We start from the raw sequence: 20,504 nt of genomic DNA on the forward strand, positions 1-20,504 counted from the left end.
CTCACCCTCCTACCAGGTAAGATGCTTCCTACCCACCCCCCGTCAGGAGTCCCCCTCCCCTCTCCCCCCGCCCCCCACCCCCGGGGCCAACAGTGCTCTCTGCATTCTCGCTTCCTTTCTGTCCCCTCCACTTTCATTCAGCTACAACTGCAGAGAATCTTCTGGCATGAATCATGTGTTTGTTGCTAATTTTTAGCAGCAGTCTATTTGTTAAAAATTTTAATTCTCATTCTATTACTGCATTTGGTCAGATTTTTCACTTAAAAGATAGGAACAGTATGCTGAATTATAACAGCAATTGAAATACACTACTAATTTGTTGACAAGCTTTCAATCTGAACTACAGTCAGCATACTTCAGGACTCATAAACTCATTAGCTGTATCAGTCACCACTATGTTAACAAGCTGACAAAAAAGGACAGACACAGGGAGAAAGGAAGACGGGAAGAGTAAAACGCATTTTCTGAGAAAGAGGGAAAGTCCTTTGGGGCTATTTCCACTTAGCCCTTCAGTACTGTGTTGTATGAATAGCTAGAAAGCAGCATCACTCACTGTGGGAACTTTTACTAACTTACGAACGTTTCGCCGATTCCCATAAGGGGTAAAGCAAAACTTAACCTCTGTTGTTCAGAACCACTGTGATCACAGGCCCCAGTCCAGCACTGCTCCCGCACCCCAGCTCGGCCCACTTCCACTTCCGTCCGGTGTGGGTCACTGCAGGACACATGGGGTTTTGCACAGTATTGACATCGGCACTGCCAGTACCTAGAAGGCAGAACTCAGCCCCATAAGAATGACTCCAGAACTGCTCCTTCACTCAGCTTCATGGAAGCCAGGGAGTGACAGACTCTCTTTGTCTTACTTCCCTGATTCTGCTCACAATTGGAAGAAGCCTGGAAAAGCTTCCTGACTTTTCTGTCTTGACTAATAAACACAGCTTTCTTCATTATTTAACATGTGAAGCCCCGATATTTATTACCACTTTTCTTAGCAGGCTCGCATCATGCCGGGAAAGTACTCGGTTTCTTCTGAAATCTGTAGTTATTTGTAAATTCCATGAGTGCATTTTAGTGCCACAAGCCTCGCCCTCTGCTGATGAAGCTCTGACCGGCACTGGTCACGTGGCTGCTGCAACAGGGCTCTTTATAACCTTCTTTTCCTCCTTCCATTAGACAGTTAATTTCAAGTCCTCCCAAAGATAGGTTTTCTCATTACAGATAAGGCAAAATATAAGTGGAAAAGTAGACTGGCTTCCCTCCACCGTAAGTAGAAAGTCTGATAAATTTTGATTTTTACTTTGCCACAGGCTGAGATCAGGTAAAGTATTCGCCCCTTAGCCCCTTCATCCTTTTCTAAAAGGAACTAGGGGGCTTCCCTGGTGGCACAGTGGTTAGGAATTCGCCTGCCAATGCAGGGGACACGGGTTCAAGCTCTGGTCCAGGAATATCCCACATGCTGCGGAGCAACTAAGCCCATGCGCCACAACTACTGGGCCTGCGCTCTAGAGCCTGCAAGCCACAACTACGGAGCCCACGAGCCACAACTACTGAGCTTGCACGCCTAGAACGCATGCTCCGCAACAAGAGAAGCCACCGCAACAAGAAGCCCGTGCACGGCAACGAAGAGTAGCTCCCGCTCACTACAACTAGAGAAAGCCCGTGCACAGCAACAAAGACCCAACACAGCCAAAAATAAATTAATTTTTTTTAAAAGTTAAAAAAAAAAAGTCACTGAGTTACAAGAACAAACTCAAAGAGAGACTGATAATTTCAAGCTGCCTGAGAACTAGGTACATTACTTCTTGGGTCTCTAAGCACTTTCAGATTTCCTGGGAGATTATATTGAATATTCCTAACTTCTAAAGACATTTTTTGGTATTAAACTGAAGATACATTGGGATCATAAATCTTGCCCCCTCTGGAATTTTAATATTATGATTTTCATCTCTTCCCCAAACCTTCTTCCCTTTTACTAATCATCCATGTGCTAACTGCATATACACAGGCATTCAAGTGTCAGCAATACTGAACAAAGCCCCGGAATTCTTTCTCCATCAGTAATATTTAACTAGAACTTTATTCCTACTTCCAAATGACCCTCTATTATGTAATATATAGTATATTATATTGATATAATTATAATATAGTTACAATTAATAAATATATCAGCTTCTGACAATTAACGTGTTTCCTTGTAATAAGGTGAAAGACAAATCAGCACAGGTCTCCTTCCTGTGCTCTCATTCTGAGTTCAAACCAGAAAGCCTTCACAGAATAGGTATTACCAAGTCCTAGTAATTTTACCTCCTAAATCTCCCTCAAGTCCACCCCCACCTCTCTCTACCCTTCACCCACAGAGCCATGAGGGCCGAGACCACGACTGCTTCATTCACCAGTGCACTTCCACGCTCGGCACACAGCTGGGCACAAAGACGCCCGTAACACGTAAGGCATGGATGAACTGCCGTACTCCAAGGTGAGGGGAGCCAGGCCCCACATCTAATGGAGAATGCCACAGCACGCCCAGCAACCGGCTGCCCAGGAAGCACACGGTCAGGCAGCGGCTGAAAGCCCCAGGAAGCAAGCAGAGGAGGGTGGACTGTGCTGCCCAGGGCACCAGCGACCAGCCCCAAGGCCACGAGCCGAGCGGACTCGGAGCACAGACAGGGCAGCAGCACCAGGGAGCAGGCAAGACCGACAGAGCCGGACTCTGCAACCTAATGACTGTAGGAAGGAATTTGCTGCAACTTGTCCTGTAATGACGTAATATAATTAGACAGGAAAGGTGACATGAACCTGGAGACTCTCATCCTCACCCTATGACCACGTCCCTAATTGTAGAGAAGAGGGCTGTTCCCTGAAGAATGAAACTGAAGTGGATAGTGGGTAGGGTATACTTCTAGCACTGCTGTTAAGGAACACAGCCCAGGCCAGTGTCCCCACCTTGCCTGTAGATCCAACTGAAGAACAATGCACCTGTAACATGAATGAAGCCAATACGGCCTCATGACCAAGCTCCTGGCAGATGGCGTGTGAGCAGAAGTGATGTGGGCTGGTTCCAGGCCCGGTTACTGAAAGACAACCTCCCGTGAATAATCTTCCCTCTTTCCCCACCTGCCAGAGGGTGGAGAGAGAGGCCCCTGAGGGCCAGAGGAAGATGCCCAGGGGGTGATCTGAGCAAGAAATAGGCATCCCGGTGGCGCTGTGAAGTCAGTCCACTCTGGCTGATACTCCCACGCTGGACGCTCTGGGGCCATCGCCGAGTCTCCTTCACTGGGCCAGCACCACATGCCCCAGGTGCTGCAAATGCCGTCCTTCGCCAAGGACTGCCTGACATGGCCACGCACTCTGCCCTCTGCCCCAGGATGGACAACTTACGCCCCAAAGCCCTACCCTCTGGGGATCAGGCCAGGGCTGGGGACTTTCACCTGAAACCACACCTTACCCTGGGGGCTCCGCCTCCTTCCTATCCTGCATCCCCTGCGCCCTTACCTAGTCCTGGCACCCCAAATGCCCCTCCCGGGCCCTGCTGCTGCCCACCTAAGGCTCAACCCACACTGCTGCTGCTGCTGCCAATTCTGCAGAGAGCGCCTCTGCTATCTCCCTCAATCCTGCCAACAGCCCTACGAGGGAGCTATTGTGCTCACAGAAATCTTTTGAGCACTTAAATCACCTGCACAAAGCACAAGGTTAGAAAGCACAGGTCACCTATGGCCAGAGCACGGAACTCGGACCCACCGTGCTATCTACTGCTTGCTGCGAACAGCAAACGGCAGGGACTTACTTTCACATCCCCTTATCTGTCTCAGTGTCTTACAATCACATATGTATATGTAAGTGCGTGAGAGTGTGTGTGCGCTTTAGAGTTAAGAAAACCAGTTAAATACTAAATCCAGTCAAGTCAGACAGCCATGGACATTCCACTGGCCTGAATGGCTAATACAAATGAGCAGCTCTTATCTGATCAACCTGAGAGACTGATAAAGGAGGGAGGACCAGAGATGCTATCTACAGCTTAGAAAGAAATAGCTGACTCAAGCTGAGTAAACAAGGAAATTTCTGGCTTTGGAAGTTGGCTCAATAGAATAAGAATGGAAAAAGAGGGGTTTTGTGGGCTTAACCTTGAAACTAAGTGACACTAGCAAGGTGTGGGAACCTGGGACAGCCAGGTGGAAGGCAGCGGGTGCCAGCTAAGATCACGGCAGCTAACCCGCAGGCCCCCAAGAAGCTGAGAGCCACCCTGAGGTGTACAAATGAGGGAGGCCGACACTGGCAGAGACAGCTTTAATGATAAACGCAGCGTATCCAACGAGGAAGAAGCCCGTTTCCAAGAGGGCAAATGCCTACGTAAGAGGATTAGAAAGAAGAGGGCAGATAATACAAGATATTATTCCGAAAGAAAGACAATGGCTGATACATGAAATAAACCACAGTGACAAGGGCTACTTCTCTGGCGATGTCAGACCATGCCGGACACTAGGGAGAAACCATCTGGGAAGATAAGCGGGCCCCTAGTTGCCTCCATTTGCCTCAATGGATAACAGAACTTGAGAGTCTTGAATATGTAAACAAACTGAAAAATTTTCCGCTTTAAGGTCCTAGAAGCCGCTTGCTGACTGCTGTCAGCATTGGCTTTATGAAGTAAACACTTAACAGATAGGAGGTATCATTAAGCTCACAGTACCATTTTTCCTCATTGTCTTCTGTTCTGTTTGGAACACAGATGTCACTTTCTTTTTCTCGATTTACACAACTTAAGTTCTGACCACAAGTTTTAGCCACATGGAAAAGACTTCCCATTGCTTATCTAGCATAAATTCTCACTTGCTCCTTAGTAACGGCAGGACAACACTGTGCCCAGCTAGAAGACCACCGACCCCAGCCTGGGGCAAGGCGGGCTGGTACAGCTGGACAGGGGCTCCGGGAAGGCTCACTAGGGGCTGCCTGACCCTCCTCCTCTTTCAGCCTGAAACTTGGGTAGGGGAAAGAAACGGATCTCTGGTAACAACACAGAACTGCTATACCCACCCAGAAGAACCTTATTTTTATGCAAAGAATATGACACTCAGTTTGTTAACTCCCTGTTAACTGAGTTTTGCGTTACCTGCAGCCTCATTCACATCCTGACTGATAAACCAAGTTTCCTTCATAAATACAGTGCAAGAATCAGGCAGAACCAGTAACCTTTCCTTTAAGGGATGAAGAAACTCAGGTTTACAGAGTTAAACAACTATCCAAAGTTACACTGACTTGTGGTCTATAAATGCTCTTTCTCCCCTCGCGCACTGCTTCCGCTGCGGCCAGCCTGTCCTCAGGTAATGCTGAATAAACGGCCGTTCCTGAGTCTGGCGTTCACTACCTAAATTCTCTTGATGCGATCATTCATGTAATAGCACCTGCCATTTCACAAGTAGAAAGGATAATAAATGACCAACTCGCTCTAGAAAATGAAGAACTATTTTAAGACTGTTAGTGAGCTGTAAATACCTCACTTAACAGAACTTTTAGGACTACCGTAATTCCGCCTTTTGAAAGAAAAAGCTAGCATAATCCTTTCAAATAACTGCTCTGTTTTGCTTTTTTTTGCTTTATCCCTTTAAAAGTCCAAGGTAAGAAATTATCATTCTCCCATATAATTCTTATACAAATTGTACTCTCTTTTTTGCATCTCTTGTTAATTATGTGATGTTATCTATGTTAATCCTATTCAGGAAGAACTGATAACTTCAGTTACAAAAAAAGAAAGATGAAAACTTTGCATAAATTGCTTAGCACAAAGTTAATCGTATAATGCAAAGAATAAAGAGGCTCTAACAGCTATTATGTGACTTATCAGCTTCCCTGAAAGGGTCAGTTGGTATATTTTAATAAGACTAATTGAATACCTTAACAATGTCATTGAAACTTCATGAATCTTTCAATAAATTACAGCCTCCGCTACAACATGTTTTCATTTATTAATCTCACTTAAAATGCAAAGAACTATATAAGAAACCAATAGACACTTGAGAATGCCTCTCAGTTAATTCTGATTAAATGATGGGTTAAGTGCAAAGAATCAAGACCACTAGTGACCCCCGACGTAATTAGAATTACAGCCCGTTGTCACAACGTTAATCCTCTTATTTCAGTATTTTCCATAGATTTTTTTCTTTCAGGTTATGCCTTGTTTAAATACCTACATTCATTTTCCTAGAAGGTACTTGTGTATTTGCAGATGCATTCTTAACATTCTGAAGCACCATATACCCAGCAGCAAGCGCTAGGTTTCCCACTGGAGGTGGTGGGGGAGAGAGGAGGACACCACATGAACTTAAATACGCTAGGGTATTTAAGGTTACTGGTTCAAGCGGTGAAGCTAGAGCAGGCACTGCAAGTTATAACACCGTTACTTTAGTACAAAATACTGTTTCTGATGAACCTACTGAAGACTGTTTACACTTTTTCATAAATCGAACAACCTTTTATCCCTATACCTCGCCCCCCCCACTCCCCTCCGGAAACAAGCTCACCCAACGTCAGGCCCTACCGTGGTAAACTTCTCCACCTCAGCACTCCTGACAGCCACAATCTTACAGTTATGATGCATCTTACCAGATCCAATTATTTTTACCCAGTTTACTGAGGTGCATTTTAATATTCAGAGAGAAAGGGAGAAGGTTCAGCACGATTAAGAGACTCAGGTCGCCTTGCTTCAAATCCTACCTCCTGCACCCAGCTATGTGAACTTGAGCGATTTCATCTTTCCAAGACTCAAAGTTTCCCTATCTGTAAAGTGGAGAAAATGGTACCTTCATGAGGTTGTTGAACACAAGCTTTGAGCAAAATCTGGAATATGGTAATCACTCAATAATGTTCTTCATTTCCCACTGGTCGTCAATAGTATATGCTCTAGGAAGATGGTATTTCCTCATTCAATGAAGGACTAAGAAAGCAAAGCAGCGGTATCAGCTCTATCGACTGAAAGCACACAGTCTGTCTCAAAATTCTCATCTCAATATACCTACCGTATGACCCACAATCCCCACCTCCCAACTATTCACTGACAACTATGACCAGAAAAAATTCCAATGTCCAAATGGTGACTGGGCAGACAAACTGGGCTATATGTGCACAATGGAATAATGCTGGTCAATAAGAAAGGACAAACCACTGGCAGGGGCGACAAAAGGGATGGTCTAGCCTCAAATACACTGTGCTGGGAGCACGAGGCCAGGCTCGAAATGAAGCATGCCATGTGGTTCCATTCATGCGCCACAATTTGAGGAGCAGAAAGCAGATCACTGGTTGCCAGGGGCTGGGGTGGGGAAAGGGGCTGCCTACAAAGGGGCAGCACAAGGAAGTCTTCTGGGGAGACGGAACTGTTCTCTATCTTAATTGTAGTGATTACACAACCGTATGTATTTGTTAAAAATCAGAGGGTACATCAAAAGGACAAAATTTTTAAAGTTTAAAAAAATTCACATCTTTTGGAAGAAGTGCTTTCAGGTGCTTTCAAATAAAATAGGGCCACTTTCAAAGTTTAAACAGAACTATGGATCTTCAAGGACTCCTGGAAAAATAAACATTAAAAAAAAATTGGTGTGCTTTGCAGGACAAATCAGTAAAAACAGGACAGAGGTTTTCTTGGCATGGAAGGAGTTCTAAGACTTTGAAACTTTGTGTTATTGTCAACATTTCATTGGCTGAGTTATTAAATTACAGATGGGCAAGTCATACTCAAAGTTCAAGTCTACTATACAATGAATGGCACTATGTATCTGGGAGGATTTATGAAAGGTATTCAATTCAATGTAACAGTTTTACTTAGCCAAAAATGAAACAAAATAGTGCATCACACTTTTACAATGCAGTTTTTACACTGTGACTTAATGGCTGGACTTTATGATCTCAATGAGTATTCCCTGGCCTTCGAGTTATTGGTGTGGATGCCCACCACCCTCTCTCCACCCAACGCACACAACACTTGCTGACAGGACAGCAAGTCAAAAGGGCACTGAATTTTATAACCACCATATTTAATAGCTGTTACCACAGTGCTTAGCTGCTCCTGTTACTGCTGCAGATGGGAATGCACTGATATGATTAAATCTGATGGTATGATAATGTATGGTAATCATGATTAATCAGAAACCCACTAGCAAATGGAGGATGTTGGGTATTATGTCACCTGCATTTTAAAACGCATTCTCTTGCTGCAAGCCTGACAATGTTTGACAGGGGGAAGGACCTCCTCCCACATTCACCTGCTACTACTCAGAGATCTGGTAAGAGAAAATACCCAGCATTTCTTACCCATCTTAAGTGCTAATAATTACAAGGCATTGCAGGCAAGTTGTAAAAACAAGGGTTCAAAAGAAAGACTTCTTTTTCCTAGACGGAACAAAGTCTGGACTCACATCTGCAAGGGCTATAATCAGAGAGAAATGTAATTTGATGCAGCAGTCTCATCAAACATGATTTGCATGAAATGCCATATAAAATACATCCAAGAAGTGTCAATCACCACCACCTGATACCATGCATCCGCGTTACATGGAAACACAGTGCAGTCAGACCTACCTGTGAGGTGCTATAACTACACAGTAAACACAAATGGAAATCTCATTTATCGGGTCTACCTAATAAGGTAATCACTAAGGAGACTAATTTAAACTTAGTATGGTAGTCTTTTTTAAACATAATATTTAGTTTTCATTTAAACAAAGATCACTAGAAAATTATTCAGTAGCCAAATTACTCAGTATTTAATTGGCTACCCTGAAATAGCAGCATTTACCAGAAACACCAATGCAAAATGAATGACTAAATAGTTTTAAAATAGCCTAGGTCAAGAATCTTCACAATGTGAGTTACCTGAAATTCATATGTATGCTTACCTGACACTGAAAACACTTTAAAAATATTATTAATCAACACTTCAGAGTTGCTTTTCCAAGTGGACAAAGTTTAAAAACAACAAACATCTCTTTGAGGACAAATACATAACTGGATAGCCATACTTATGGATAAGGAAAGGACTTAAAACTTTAATGACAAAAACATCAGGAACAGCCTTGTGGAAAGAGAGATCTATTAAACTAATATGTCAACAAAGAACATGGAACTGAAAACAGAATTCAGATAGACACAAAAACAGAAGCTGACTTGCAGAAAGGTAAACTAGTCTCCCCATCCTCGCTCCCTTGCAAAAACAAAAGAAAAAAGAGGGCTTCCCTGGTGGCACCGTGGTTAAGAATCCACCTGCCAATGCAGGGGACATGGGTTTGATCCCTGATCTGGGAAGATCCCATATGCCACGGAGCAGCTAAGCCCGTGCGCCACAACTACCGAGCCCACGTGCCACAACTACTGAAGCCCGTGAGCCTAAAGCCCGTGCTCCACAACAAGAGAAGCTGCCGCAATGAGAAGCCCGCGCGCCGCAACAAAGAGCAGCCCCCGCTTGCCGCAACTAGAGAAAGCCCGTGCAAAGCAACGAAGACCCAATGCAGCCAAAAATGAAGAAATAATTTATTTTTAAAAAAAACAAACACACACACACACACACACACACACACACACACACACACACGAGAAAACCACAAGTGTCCTGTGAAATCACACTAAAAGGTCGTGGCATGAAAAAAATGCTTCAGGAGTGGACTGCAGGCAAGTAGGCGGCTAGATGGCAGGATGGGGCAGAAGAGAAGCTGAAATGGAGGAAGGACGAACAGTCACTCGATGGCCCCCTGATCTCCTGAGGCACATGCTTCCTTCCTGTGCCAATCTGCTCTTGCAAGTAGTCGCTATTTCTAAGGTACATTTTACATTCAGCAGATTAATATTCTGATATGAAAATAAGTATGAAAAAGATGCATTCTCTGATATGCTTGCTATCAACTGAGACATACTTACGATTCCAAAAAAGATTCATAACTCTGATATGAAAAATTAAAATAGTCCTGGGAATAAAAGCTTAAGTGAGAAGAAAGCACTAATGGCTATATCTGTAACTAAAATTAAATACGTGAATCTAATTTTTAGAAACATAAATTACAAAGCACTTCACTAAATTCCACAAACAAAGGAAGAAGGGGGAAAAAAATCCCATCTGGATGCAAAGACTAACATGACAAAAGAAGTGCTGGCAGTGAGCTTAAAAGCTTAAGCAGTATTTTCTAAAATGATCAAAAATAAGGAATCCTTTTCTTATGATATTTATTACTTTGACATTCAAACTTTTGTTTCAGAAACTTTATTCAATTCTGTAAATAAAATTCATTAACAGGAAATAAAAATATTAGTATTGCTACATTAAGCATAGCCTAGAATACCATATTTTGGTCTAAGATTATGATTTTAAAAAATAACTGAATAATTCTGTAAAAAAATTGTGTTTCATATTAGGTTGTCTAGAGTCCTCTGTGATTGTTTAATTAAAAAACTGGATGTGTTATCACTTAGTACAATTTCTAGGCATATTAGTTCTCAAGTTTTCATACTAGTTCTCAAGTTTTCACAAAATTGCCAAACAAACTGAACCATTAACAAAGTAAAGTTTACCAGTGTTGGGGAAGAGAAGGAATATCTTAGCATTAATACCAACTGTATCCTAATCCCTTTAAAACTGGGAAATCTAGTGGTACTTCTGTCTACTGCCTGCCTTTTTCACTCTTTAGTCAACCGGGTAGAGCTGAATTCTTGTATAGTTAAATGTGGATAATGTAATTCTACTGTGCAAAATCATTTATGTATTCTTGAAAACAACAAAAAGTAAAAAATTAAAGTATACACCCCTTCTCTACACTATTAATTTTATGTAGGTTCCTAATAAATAGCAAGATAACTCAACATTAAATCCCTGTATACACTTATTTAACAACTATTTATCTGGACTTCTGTGCACAAGGCCTGGAGTCAGGTCATCTCCACAAGACACAGGATGCCTGGGACTCTGTACAGACATGAATCGGGTCCTTACATCAATACAAGTATGAAGCTGTCAACAAGAGCATGACCTACTCTAGAAGCAATGGGAATTCATAAAGGGGGCTTAGGCTGGGGAAAGACAAGATCAAAATCAACTTTGCTTTGCTCAATACATTTCTGCATAATTCAAATCTTTTTGTGTGCCAAGGAAGTACACTGATTCAAACAGACCCTATGATGAAACTGAAGTTAGGTTTCCTAACATGTTTTACCAACGTGTGTGTGTGTGCGTGCTCGCATGCACGTGTGTGTGTGTATAGTCATTTTACAAAGCAAAATTCAGTTTAACAAATAATGACTGAAGTCCCCTACGGAAAAGTACCAAGAAAGAGCCTGCAGGGCACACTGCCATCAGTAAGAAATTGCCAAGGGGCTTTGTTAAGCCACAACAGTACTGTTAGGCTTCAGTGACCTATGCTTATACGTTTTAGAGTTTAAGGACTAGCTCTGTGCAGAGCATTCTGCATAGGAGAAACTCACTAAATGGTCACAAAACTATACCTACATTGATAAAAATCCAAGTATAATCTATTAGCAGAAAAGGAAAAAAATAATTTTTTAACATCTTTATTGGGGTATAATTGCTTTACAATGGTGTGTTAGTTTCTGCTTTATAACAAAGTGAATCAGTTACACATATACATATGTTCCCATATCTCTTCCCTCTAGCGTCTCCCTCCCTCCCACCCTCCCTATCCCACCCCTCCAGGCGGTCACAAAGCACCGAGCCGATATCCCTGTGCCATGCGGCTGCTTCCCACTAGCTATCTAACTTACATTTGTTAGTGTATATATGTCCATGCCTCTCTCTCGCCCTGTCACAGCTCACCCTTCCCCGTCCCCATATCCTCAAGTCCATTCTCCAGTAGGTCTGTGTCTTTATTCCTGTCTTACCCCTAGGTTCTTCATGACATTTTTTTTCTTAAATTCCATATATATGTGTTAGCATACGGTATTTGTCTTCCTCTTTCTGACTTACTTCACTCTGTATGACAGACTCTAGGTCTATCCACCTCATTACAAATAGCTCAATTTTGTTTCTTTTTATGGCTGAGCAATATTCCAGGAAAAAAATAATTTTACTCAGAAAAGATATATGCACCCCAATGTTCACAGCAACAGTATTTACAATTGCCAAGACGTGGAAGCAACCTAAGTGTCCATCAACAGATGAATGGGTAAAGAAGATGTGGTACGTATATACAATGGAATATTACTCAGCCATAAAAAAAAGAAATTTTGCCATCTGCAGCAACACGGGTGGACTTGGAAAGCACTATGCTAAGTGAAATAAGTCAGACAAAGACAAATACTGTACGATAACACTTATATGTGGAATCTAAAAAATACAACAAACTAGTGAATGTAACCAAAAAGAAGCAGGACTCACAGATATGGAGACCAAGCCAGCAGCTAAGGGCGGGGGCGGGGGGGTGTATACAGGGGTGCGGAAATGGGAATTACAAACGACTGGGTGTAACACAGGCTCAGGGATGCACTGTACAACATGCTGAATGTAGCCAATATTTTGTAATAACTGTAAATGGAAAGAAACCTTTAAAATTACATAAAATTAAAAATTAATACTCATAAAGATATTTAAAAAAAATAATTTGGCATACGTAAAATGACAGGAGATGGCCTAGAGTTACTCTCCCTTCCCAACAATATTTTGATGGACTATTAAGAAACTAACAGCTCTAATGTAATTTTTAAAAAACAGATTCCAAATCCGATTGTTCTCTCTAAGGGAGACTGACTGTAGAAGTAAGTAGAGCACTGCATTTTCAAGATCACAAGTTTACTGTAACTTCAGCTTAAGAAACAGCATTTGGGACTTAAAGATACATATTGGCGCAGTGGTGAAGAATCCGCCTGCCAACGCAGGGGACACAGGTTTGAGCCCCGGTCCGGGAAGATCCCACATGCCGCGAAGCAACTAAGCCCGTGCGCCGCAACTACTGAGCCTGCACTCTAGAGCCCGCGAGCCACAACTACTGAAGCCTGTGCGCCTAGAGCCCGTGCTCCGCAACAAGAGAAGCCACCGCAATGAGAAGCCCGCGCACCGCAACCAAGAGTAGCCCCCGCTCGCCGCAACTAGAGAAAGCCTGTGCACAGCAACGAAGACCCAATGCAGCCATAAATAAATAAGTAAATAAACAAAACATACATAATAAACAGTAAATATTTCTGAAATTATATCACACACATGACTGATTTCTAGGCCAACTCCTTCCCATCACCCCCACACACATCCCACCTTAAAAACAGTAACAAAACATTACGCCTTGCAGAAACTTCCAAGAGCAGTTCAATAATATTTACTACCCTCAGAGTACAATATAACTTAAAAATAAGTTCAATTTCTCACAAAGAAATTCTGTTTTATTATCCTCTTGTAAAATCCTCAAGTATTATGAGGTTTGCTTCTTCCAGTATCAGATACAATTATATCTGCACAATCAAAAATTTTAAGTAGATAAAAACTGCAAATGATTATTCTAATTTTATATTTACATACAACACTGCCTTATGATTTAAGCTACAATTGCTTTTTCACATCAAGTTTTATCACTATATTGCAAATAAAACACAAACACAAGTCCAATGAGGATTCTAACGCAGAAGCTCACAACCCTGAAAATAGCAAAAAGTACAGTTTTTTAAATGTCAGTGCTTTACAATAACTAGCAGTTAAACTACTTCACCAAAAGAAATATATCTAATGACTAAAATCATACACGCTTATCCTTGAGTAATACAATTAATAAATCTTAGCTATTTAGACAAGTGCTTCAAATACAGAATTGTACTCAATAAACATCACCTAATTTTTAAAAATAACTAGTTTTTAGAACTTGATAAGTAATTTTTAAAAATTAGCTAATACAGGGTATGAAACCAGTAAGAAGCAGTTTCAGCAATCATAATTCATAAATAATAATTACAAATCAAGGAATTTTCTTAAAAACACTCTGAAACTTAAATCCAATACTGATTTTTTGAATAATCTTCTGATTACACATCTACATATCCTTCATTAAAACCTTTTTGCTAAATGCCCCACATAACTATGGTATCTACTGTAGCATCAAAGCTGGAGTCAAATAGGTCATTTAGGCCTTTCCTGGATATCAGATTGTTTAGCCTCAACAAAACTACACCTGTTTTAAATACAAACTACATTAAAAAGTTATGGTCTGGTCCTTTTTTCCTCAAAACTGTTCTTAGAGAGAACACGTTCTCACTGATTTCACAAAACCATGAACTAACTACACATCAAACCTAAAACTCAAGTAAAACGAAATATAACTATTTAATGGACATTTTTCTTCTACTTAAAACATGTTACAAGAATGGATAAAGTTATGGGAACTACAGGAAAGTGTGGGGAGGAGTGTTTTCTCTTAAAGATATTTTAAAAAGAAAACCTCCATTTTAAAATATAAAACCAATGGCTCATGAAGACTTCTGAGGGTTTTTTTAAAAACAAGTAGACATCTCATCATTACTCCCTACAATTGCACACACATACCCGTACTTACCCAAATGCACATGTTCCCCCCACACACACGATAATAAAGGGCCTTTTTCACTTTAACATAAGGCAACAATAAAATCAAAATTCATATTCTTTAAGACGAAAGCCATTCTACTGATGATCCTGATTCAACAATTTTACAGTTAAACAAAATTAATTCCATTCTCAAAAATCCACTGACCTTAAGCTTTTAACAAACATTTTCCACTGCAAAACTTATTGTCAATATTTACAAATCCTTCAACTTATACTTAGCTGGAACCACTTATATTTGCTATAGTAATATTTCCTAATAAAGGCATGCTCATCCCTATCAGAGCAGAAGGGGCAGCTGCTACTCACCGGGAATCTCTGGGGTCCCACAGCAGGTCTCGGCTGGCTTGGGACTGGCAGCAAGGGCACTGCAAGAAAAACACCTTTCATTACAAACACATCCAAACCCACCAGAAAAGGAGTACAATGTATTAAGCTTAATGAAAAATATATACTATGTGTATAATACATATAATAAGTTTACACTTAAGCTAAGTGCTGAATATTTTCACAATTCCATAAAGGGAAAGGGGAGAGAACTTCTGCCTTCAGTATACAATAGCACGAGCAGAAGCTTAAATTTCAACAGTGAATTCTTATTTAGAATTAAAATATTTTGCAACAAAAGGAGATATTATTCCTCTACAATAAAAAACCTACTTTATTTTTGACATCCATACCCAGGTTATCCAGGCTATCTAATCCGAGTTATATTGTCTGACTCCAATCAAATACGAATTTAAACCCAAATCCTCTAGGATCATGAAAGAGAGAGGAGGAGGGAAGGAGGAAGTGAAGCAGGCAGAGAAAGGAAAACACACACACCCAGGATATTGTGACAAAGAATGACCTACACAAAAACCTGCTATGCCAAGACTACTAGCTTGTCTTAGTTTTGTGTTTAAACAGGCTGAACTCTCATCAACTTACCAGAAGAACAAGGAGCCAAATAATTTTAAAACACACATTTTATCATAGGGAAGAAGCCAGATGCTAGTTTCACACCATGGGGCTAAATCAGATATGTTTAAGCTATTTAAAACATATGCCTTATAGTGATTTTGATTTTGGGGGTGAAAAAAAATGCCCACCCGAGTGGTGACTGCTACATGGTAGCCTGCTATATCTTCCATTAAAACGTCCTGCCAGGGCTTCCCTAGTGGCGCAGTGGTTGAGAGTCCGCCTGCCGATGCAGGGGACACGGGTTCATGCCCCGGTCCGGGAAGATCCCACATGCCACGGAGCGGCTGGGCCCGTGAGCCATGGCCGCTGAGCCTGCGCGTCCAGAGCCACGGGAGAGGCCACAACAGTGAGAGGCCCACGTACCACAAAAAAAAAAAAAATAGAGTGCTAAGGATGAATTTTTTTTTTTAGTTATTATGATTACTCAAAGAATTCCGTAACTCAGCTTCTAATTAACATCACACTTCCACAGGTCCAACTGAAAGTGATACAGTGTAAGGGCCTGTGTCAACTGCCTGACCAAAGCCAAAAAGTGAGACCGAGAGAAACTTCCTTTGATAAAATGTAAAAATGGGAGAAGTCCATCCCTCTTGACAATCTAATCTAATGAGTCAAAATTTCAAAGTAACAGTGGGTCACTGTGCAAGACAATATAAAATTTTATACAGCTAGCTAACAGGCACTGGGGTACATGGATTATATACCTGAAGCAAAATATCAGACTGTGAAGTGGAGAAAGAAAAAACTAATACAGTATCTCTGACCTCAGAAGATCATAATGAAAGTGAGGAAGAAAAAAAACTACATAGTAAACAATACAAAGACAGTGTTTTTAAAATTAACTACCAAATAGAAAATACACAGATCTCCAAGAATATGTACCACTTATTTATAAACTTGGGATTTAAACAACAATTCCTATCAAATAATTCCAACATAATGAAAGGGTAAGTATTTTAAGTCTAAGTTCGGGGGGAGCGGGGAGGGGGGATGGATGAGAGCAAGAAATCCCATCATAATTAATAGATTTCTTACACAGAAGCCTTCTGATGAGTTGGCAATTTTTTTTTAATCAACTGTAAAAAGCAAGGAAAGAGAAAGAAGAGAAAAAGAACAAAAGATGACAGAAGAGAGCATCTGAGAACAGGTGTGATAGAAGCAGATCAGACATCTAGCCAAACCCAGGGGGGCCGTGGTCAGACTGCCAACGTGTTTGCAAAGCATCTTTGCAGAAGTCTCGTAGCCCACGACCTGGTTTGCAAGCAGAACACTTCGACTTATCTGCCTCCTTCTTCACTGTGAACAGGAGAGAATTTAAAACCTGTAATGCTAGGGCCTCCCTGGTGGTACAGCGGATAAAAATCTGCCTGCCAACACGGGGAACATGGGTTCGAGCCCTGGTCCTGGAAGATCCCACATGCCACAGAGCAACTAAGCCCATGCACCACAACTACTGAGCCTAAGCTCTAGAGCCTGTGAGCTGCAACTACTGAGCCCACGTGCCACAACTACTGAGCCCACATGCCACAACTATTGAGCCCACGTGCCACAACTACTGAAGCCCAGGCGCCTAGAGCCCATGCTCCACAACAAGATAAGCCACCGCAATGAGAAGTCCGCACACCACAACGAAGAGTAGCCCCCACACCACAACGAAGAGTAGCAGTAGCCCCCACTGGCCGCAACTAGAGAAAGCCTGCATGCAGCAACAAAGACCCAACGTAGCCATGAATGAATGAATAAATAAATAAATTTTAAAAATAAATAAATAAAATAAAACCTGTAATGCTAACAGATCATTCTAGTTGAACCCTGAACTCTTTATATTTGATATTTAATATCTATTTCCCATATTGTCCCACGAATTAATGAACTAAATTGATTGTTTCAATTCATTACCACAGTTCTAATACTGAAAATCTGGAAAACAAGTTAAATTTCCACCAAAACTCGTTAATTATAATATGATAGAACACTCTTCATCCTTGAAAAGAAAATATGTGCTATCAGGCAATGGTGTGCATACATTTTTAAATTTTTTAAAACAGTTGTTTTTTTTGTTGTTGTTGCGGCATGCGGGCCTCTCACTGTTGTGGCCTCTCCCATTGCGGAGCACAGGCTCCGGACACGCAGGCCCAGAAGCCATGGCTCACGAGCCCAGCCGCTCCGGGCATGTGGGATCTTCCCGGACCAGGGGCACGAACCCGTGTCCCCTGCATCGGCAGGCGGACTCTCTACCACTGTGCCACCAGGGAAGCCCTAAAAACAGTTTTTTAAAATATCTTTTAATTGCCCGAGGCTCTGAGAATCACGGGTTAATCTCTCTCTCATGTACAGGAGACCACTAGACATTCAGCCTCTCTCAAGAATAACGGCGGCTTTCTATTTCATTAAGCTCGTTCATTTAATATCGAATAAACAACTGCTTCGACAGTGTTCTGAGTGTATACCCTGCAAAGGCAATCTCTCTCTCTCCCTGTGTCAGGGTTCTCAAGATCAAAGGTACGTTAAAGAGAAGGAACGTGGGTGGGGCACTGAGTCGCCTGGCTTCATGAGGAGAACACATTTAGCTGGTTCTAAGAGTTTAAAAACTCTTGTCAGAAAGCTGATCTTGTACCTACTGAATCAGGCACAAGCACTGGGATGCAAGGCCTGCATTCTGTACCCATTTGGCAACTGACTCTGGCAAGGCACACTATTTTCATGCCTAGAGGACAGCTTGGGGTTTCCTTATAGCTTTCCCACTGTGTAGTTCCAACACTGTTTATTTTCATTAAGCTAAAGAAAATCTGTGCACCTTACCAACTGCCAGTTTTCCATTCAATTTTAGAAAGAAATACACAGTAGCAGATGCTGACATCAGTAAAATTATTTCGACAAATTAGATTTACTGCAGTTGCATGTCTTGGGAAGCCGCTGTGGAACAGGCTTCCCCAATGAGTCGTCCTCCCCCTTCACGCAGCGTGTGCTGGTTCCTTCATCCCACAGCTGCTGAAGGAGACCCAGGCCACCGGTGCACTAGCTGCAGGGACTACAAAGGTTAAGTGCAGCAGCCATACTGCCTGCCCCTGGGAGCTAAGAGCCCTGGGAGGGGGTGAGGCCAACGAGTGACTCCAGCACAGCATGGGGACAAGGGAAGGGGCCAGGGCAGGAGGCTCAGGGACCCACAGGTACCAACCCGACTCTGACCCTCCTGGGTGTGTAAAACAAGAGCAACTCCTAGAGCCACACACGGACACTGACACCCACGGCCAGCCAGCTGCCCTCACAGCCCTCTGCTCCAAGGCCACAGCACCGTTTCATGGTGACGCCAGGCCCTGGCTTTCTCCCATACTCCAAGTCCTATCTCAGGCCTCTCTCCAACTTCTGGAACTTCCTGACCCTTTCGAATTCCAAGTTCACCATCAGCAGAAGCTGTGATGGCCTCAGCTCTTCCCCTTCTTGGTCTAATGGAAATCTAACTCTCCCAAAGGATGAGGCTGTTTGTCTCCCTCAGCCTTCTTCCCGCTGGCTCCGGAGCGGGGGTGGGGGTGGGGGATCCTTCTCGGTCCTCACTGCTGTTTCAGACCCCAGATTCGGATCTCATGTTATCGGACAACACGGCCCAGGAACCCCCACTGCTGCCCACGTACTGGTCACACCACTGCTCTTTCCTTCCTGTGTCTCAGAGTCCAGCTCCTAGCTCACCGTCTTCAACACCAGCCGTGTCTCAGGCCTCGGCAGCGATGCTCAGGCTCCAGCACCCTGCCACCAGGCGCCCGGCCGCCAGCCTCTGTCCCAGCTCCACCACACCTGAGACCTGGGCATTATCCGCGACCGTACGCAATCTCTACGAGTCCCCCTTCTTGCCGCACTACCTTCTACCTTTCCACTCCTCTTCCTCCGGGACCCCAGCTCCTCCAACTGCTGGACCCTCAAAGATCTCCTGGCCCCTTGTCACCATACACGCCACAGCCCTTCATTATGAGCAAAGCGCCTTCTCTACTGCTTTGCCAACACCTGGACTCCAGCAAGTCCAGCTCCGTCTAGGCTGCACCTGACACAGAAAGGTGAGTGTGGCTGGAGAAGAGCGTGCAAGCACGCGGCCGGGTCTCCGGTCAGGACCCACAGCTCGAGTGGGCGCCAATGCTGCCCGGCACCTCCACTCCCCAGCTTCTGTCTCAACAGGACACCTTTGACAACTGTCAGTACAACCATCTCCCATTTCTGTGCGCCCGCTCCCTCTCAAACCCACCTCAGTGAGGCATGTACTGCCACCACTTCACCAAAACCACTCTGTCAAAACCCCAAAGACCCCTCTACCGCCGCGTGCAGCACGCGGCCTGAGGCCCGTCCCCAACGACCTGGCAGCAGTGGGTCCCCTGCTGCCCCCGTCCTCTACACTCCTTGGGTTTCCGACTCCCTGCGGGCCCCCGCCTATCACGTCGAGGGCCCCAGGCTCCAGGCCTCAGTCTCCCCGACACGATGACGCCTGGGTCTCCCACTGGGTGCAGACTCTAGGTCCACCTCTGTGCCAACAAACCCCCACCTCTGCTTTGCGCCCAGACCCCTCGTCTCAACTCTTCCTAGTAACTTCATACGTGACACTTCCACCTGCACGTCTAGGTGGCATCTCCAGCACAGAACTTTTGCTGTGCTGCTCCTCAAAACCTGCTCTCCCCCAAGGGCTCTCAGGTGACGGCAACTCCACCCCTCAAATGCTCAGGCCCCCTCGGCATCATTCCGCCTCTCCTCCCCTCTCATGCTCATCCGGCCCAACGGCTCCATCTTGAATTACATCCAGCATCTGACCCCTAACCACCACCACCACCCTGACCTGAGCCATGTCATTTGTTACCTGGATTACCGTGGTCACCTCCTAGCTGAATGCCTGGTCTCCACCCCTGCCACCCTAACAAGCCCACTCTCAACACGGCAGCAAGAATAACCCTTTTAAAACATACACCAGATCACATTATTCCTCTGCTCAAATTGCTCTAATCACAGCCCACGTCGCTCA

The 20,504-nt window shown here is 43.4% G+C and overlaps 1 protein-coding gene across 7 annotated transcripts in view; it reads right to left on the reverse strand.

Moving 5' to 3' along the window:
- The window catches only part of RBM33 (RNA binding motif protein 33), a 112,354-nt gene that overhangs the window by 40,918 nt on the left and 50,932 nt on the right, over positions 1–20,504 (reverse strand). For all 7 annotated transcript variants that reach the window (XM_060156285.1, XM_060156282.1, XM_060156284.1 and 4 more), the window contains one exon: positions 14,852–14,910. In XM_060156285.1, the coding sequence (XP_060012268.1) occupies positions 14,852–14,910 (59 nt within the window). The remainder of the gene's footprint in view (positions 1–14,851; positions 14,911–20,504) is intronic.

The sequence above is a fragment of the Lagenorhynchus albirostris genome, chromosome 8 (genome assembly GCF_949774975.1).
Source record: "Lagenorhynchus albirostris chromosome 8, mLagAlb1.1, whole genome shotgun sequence".
NCBI classification, from domain to species: domain Eukaryota; kingdom Metazoa; phylum Chordata; class Mammalia; order Artiodactyla; family Delphinidae; genus Lagenorhynchus; species Lagenorhynchus albirostris.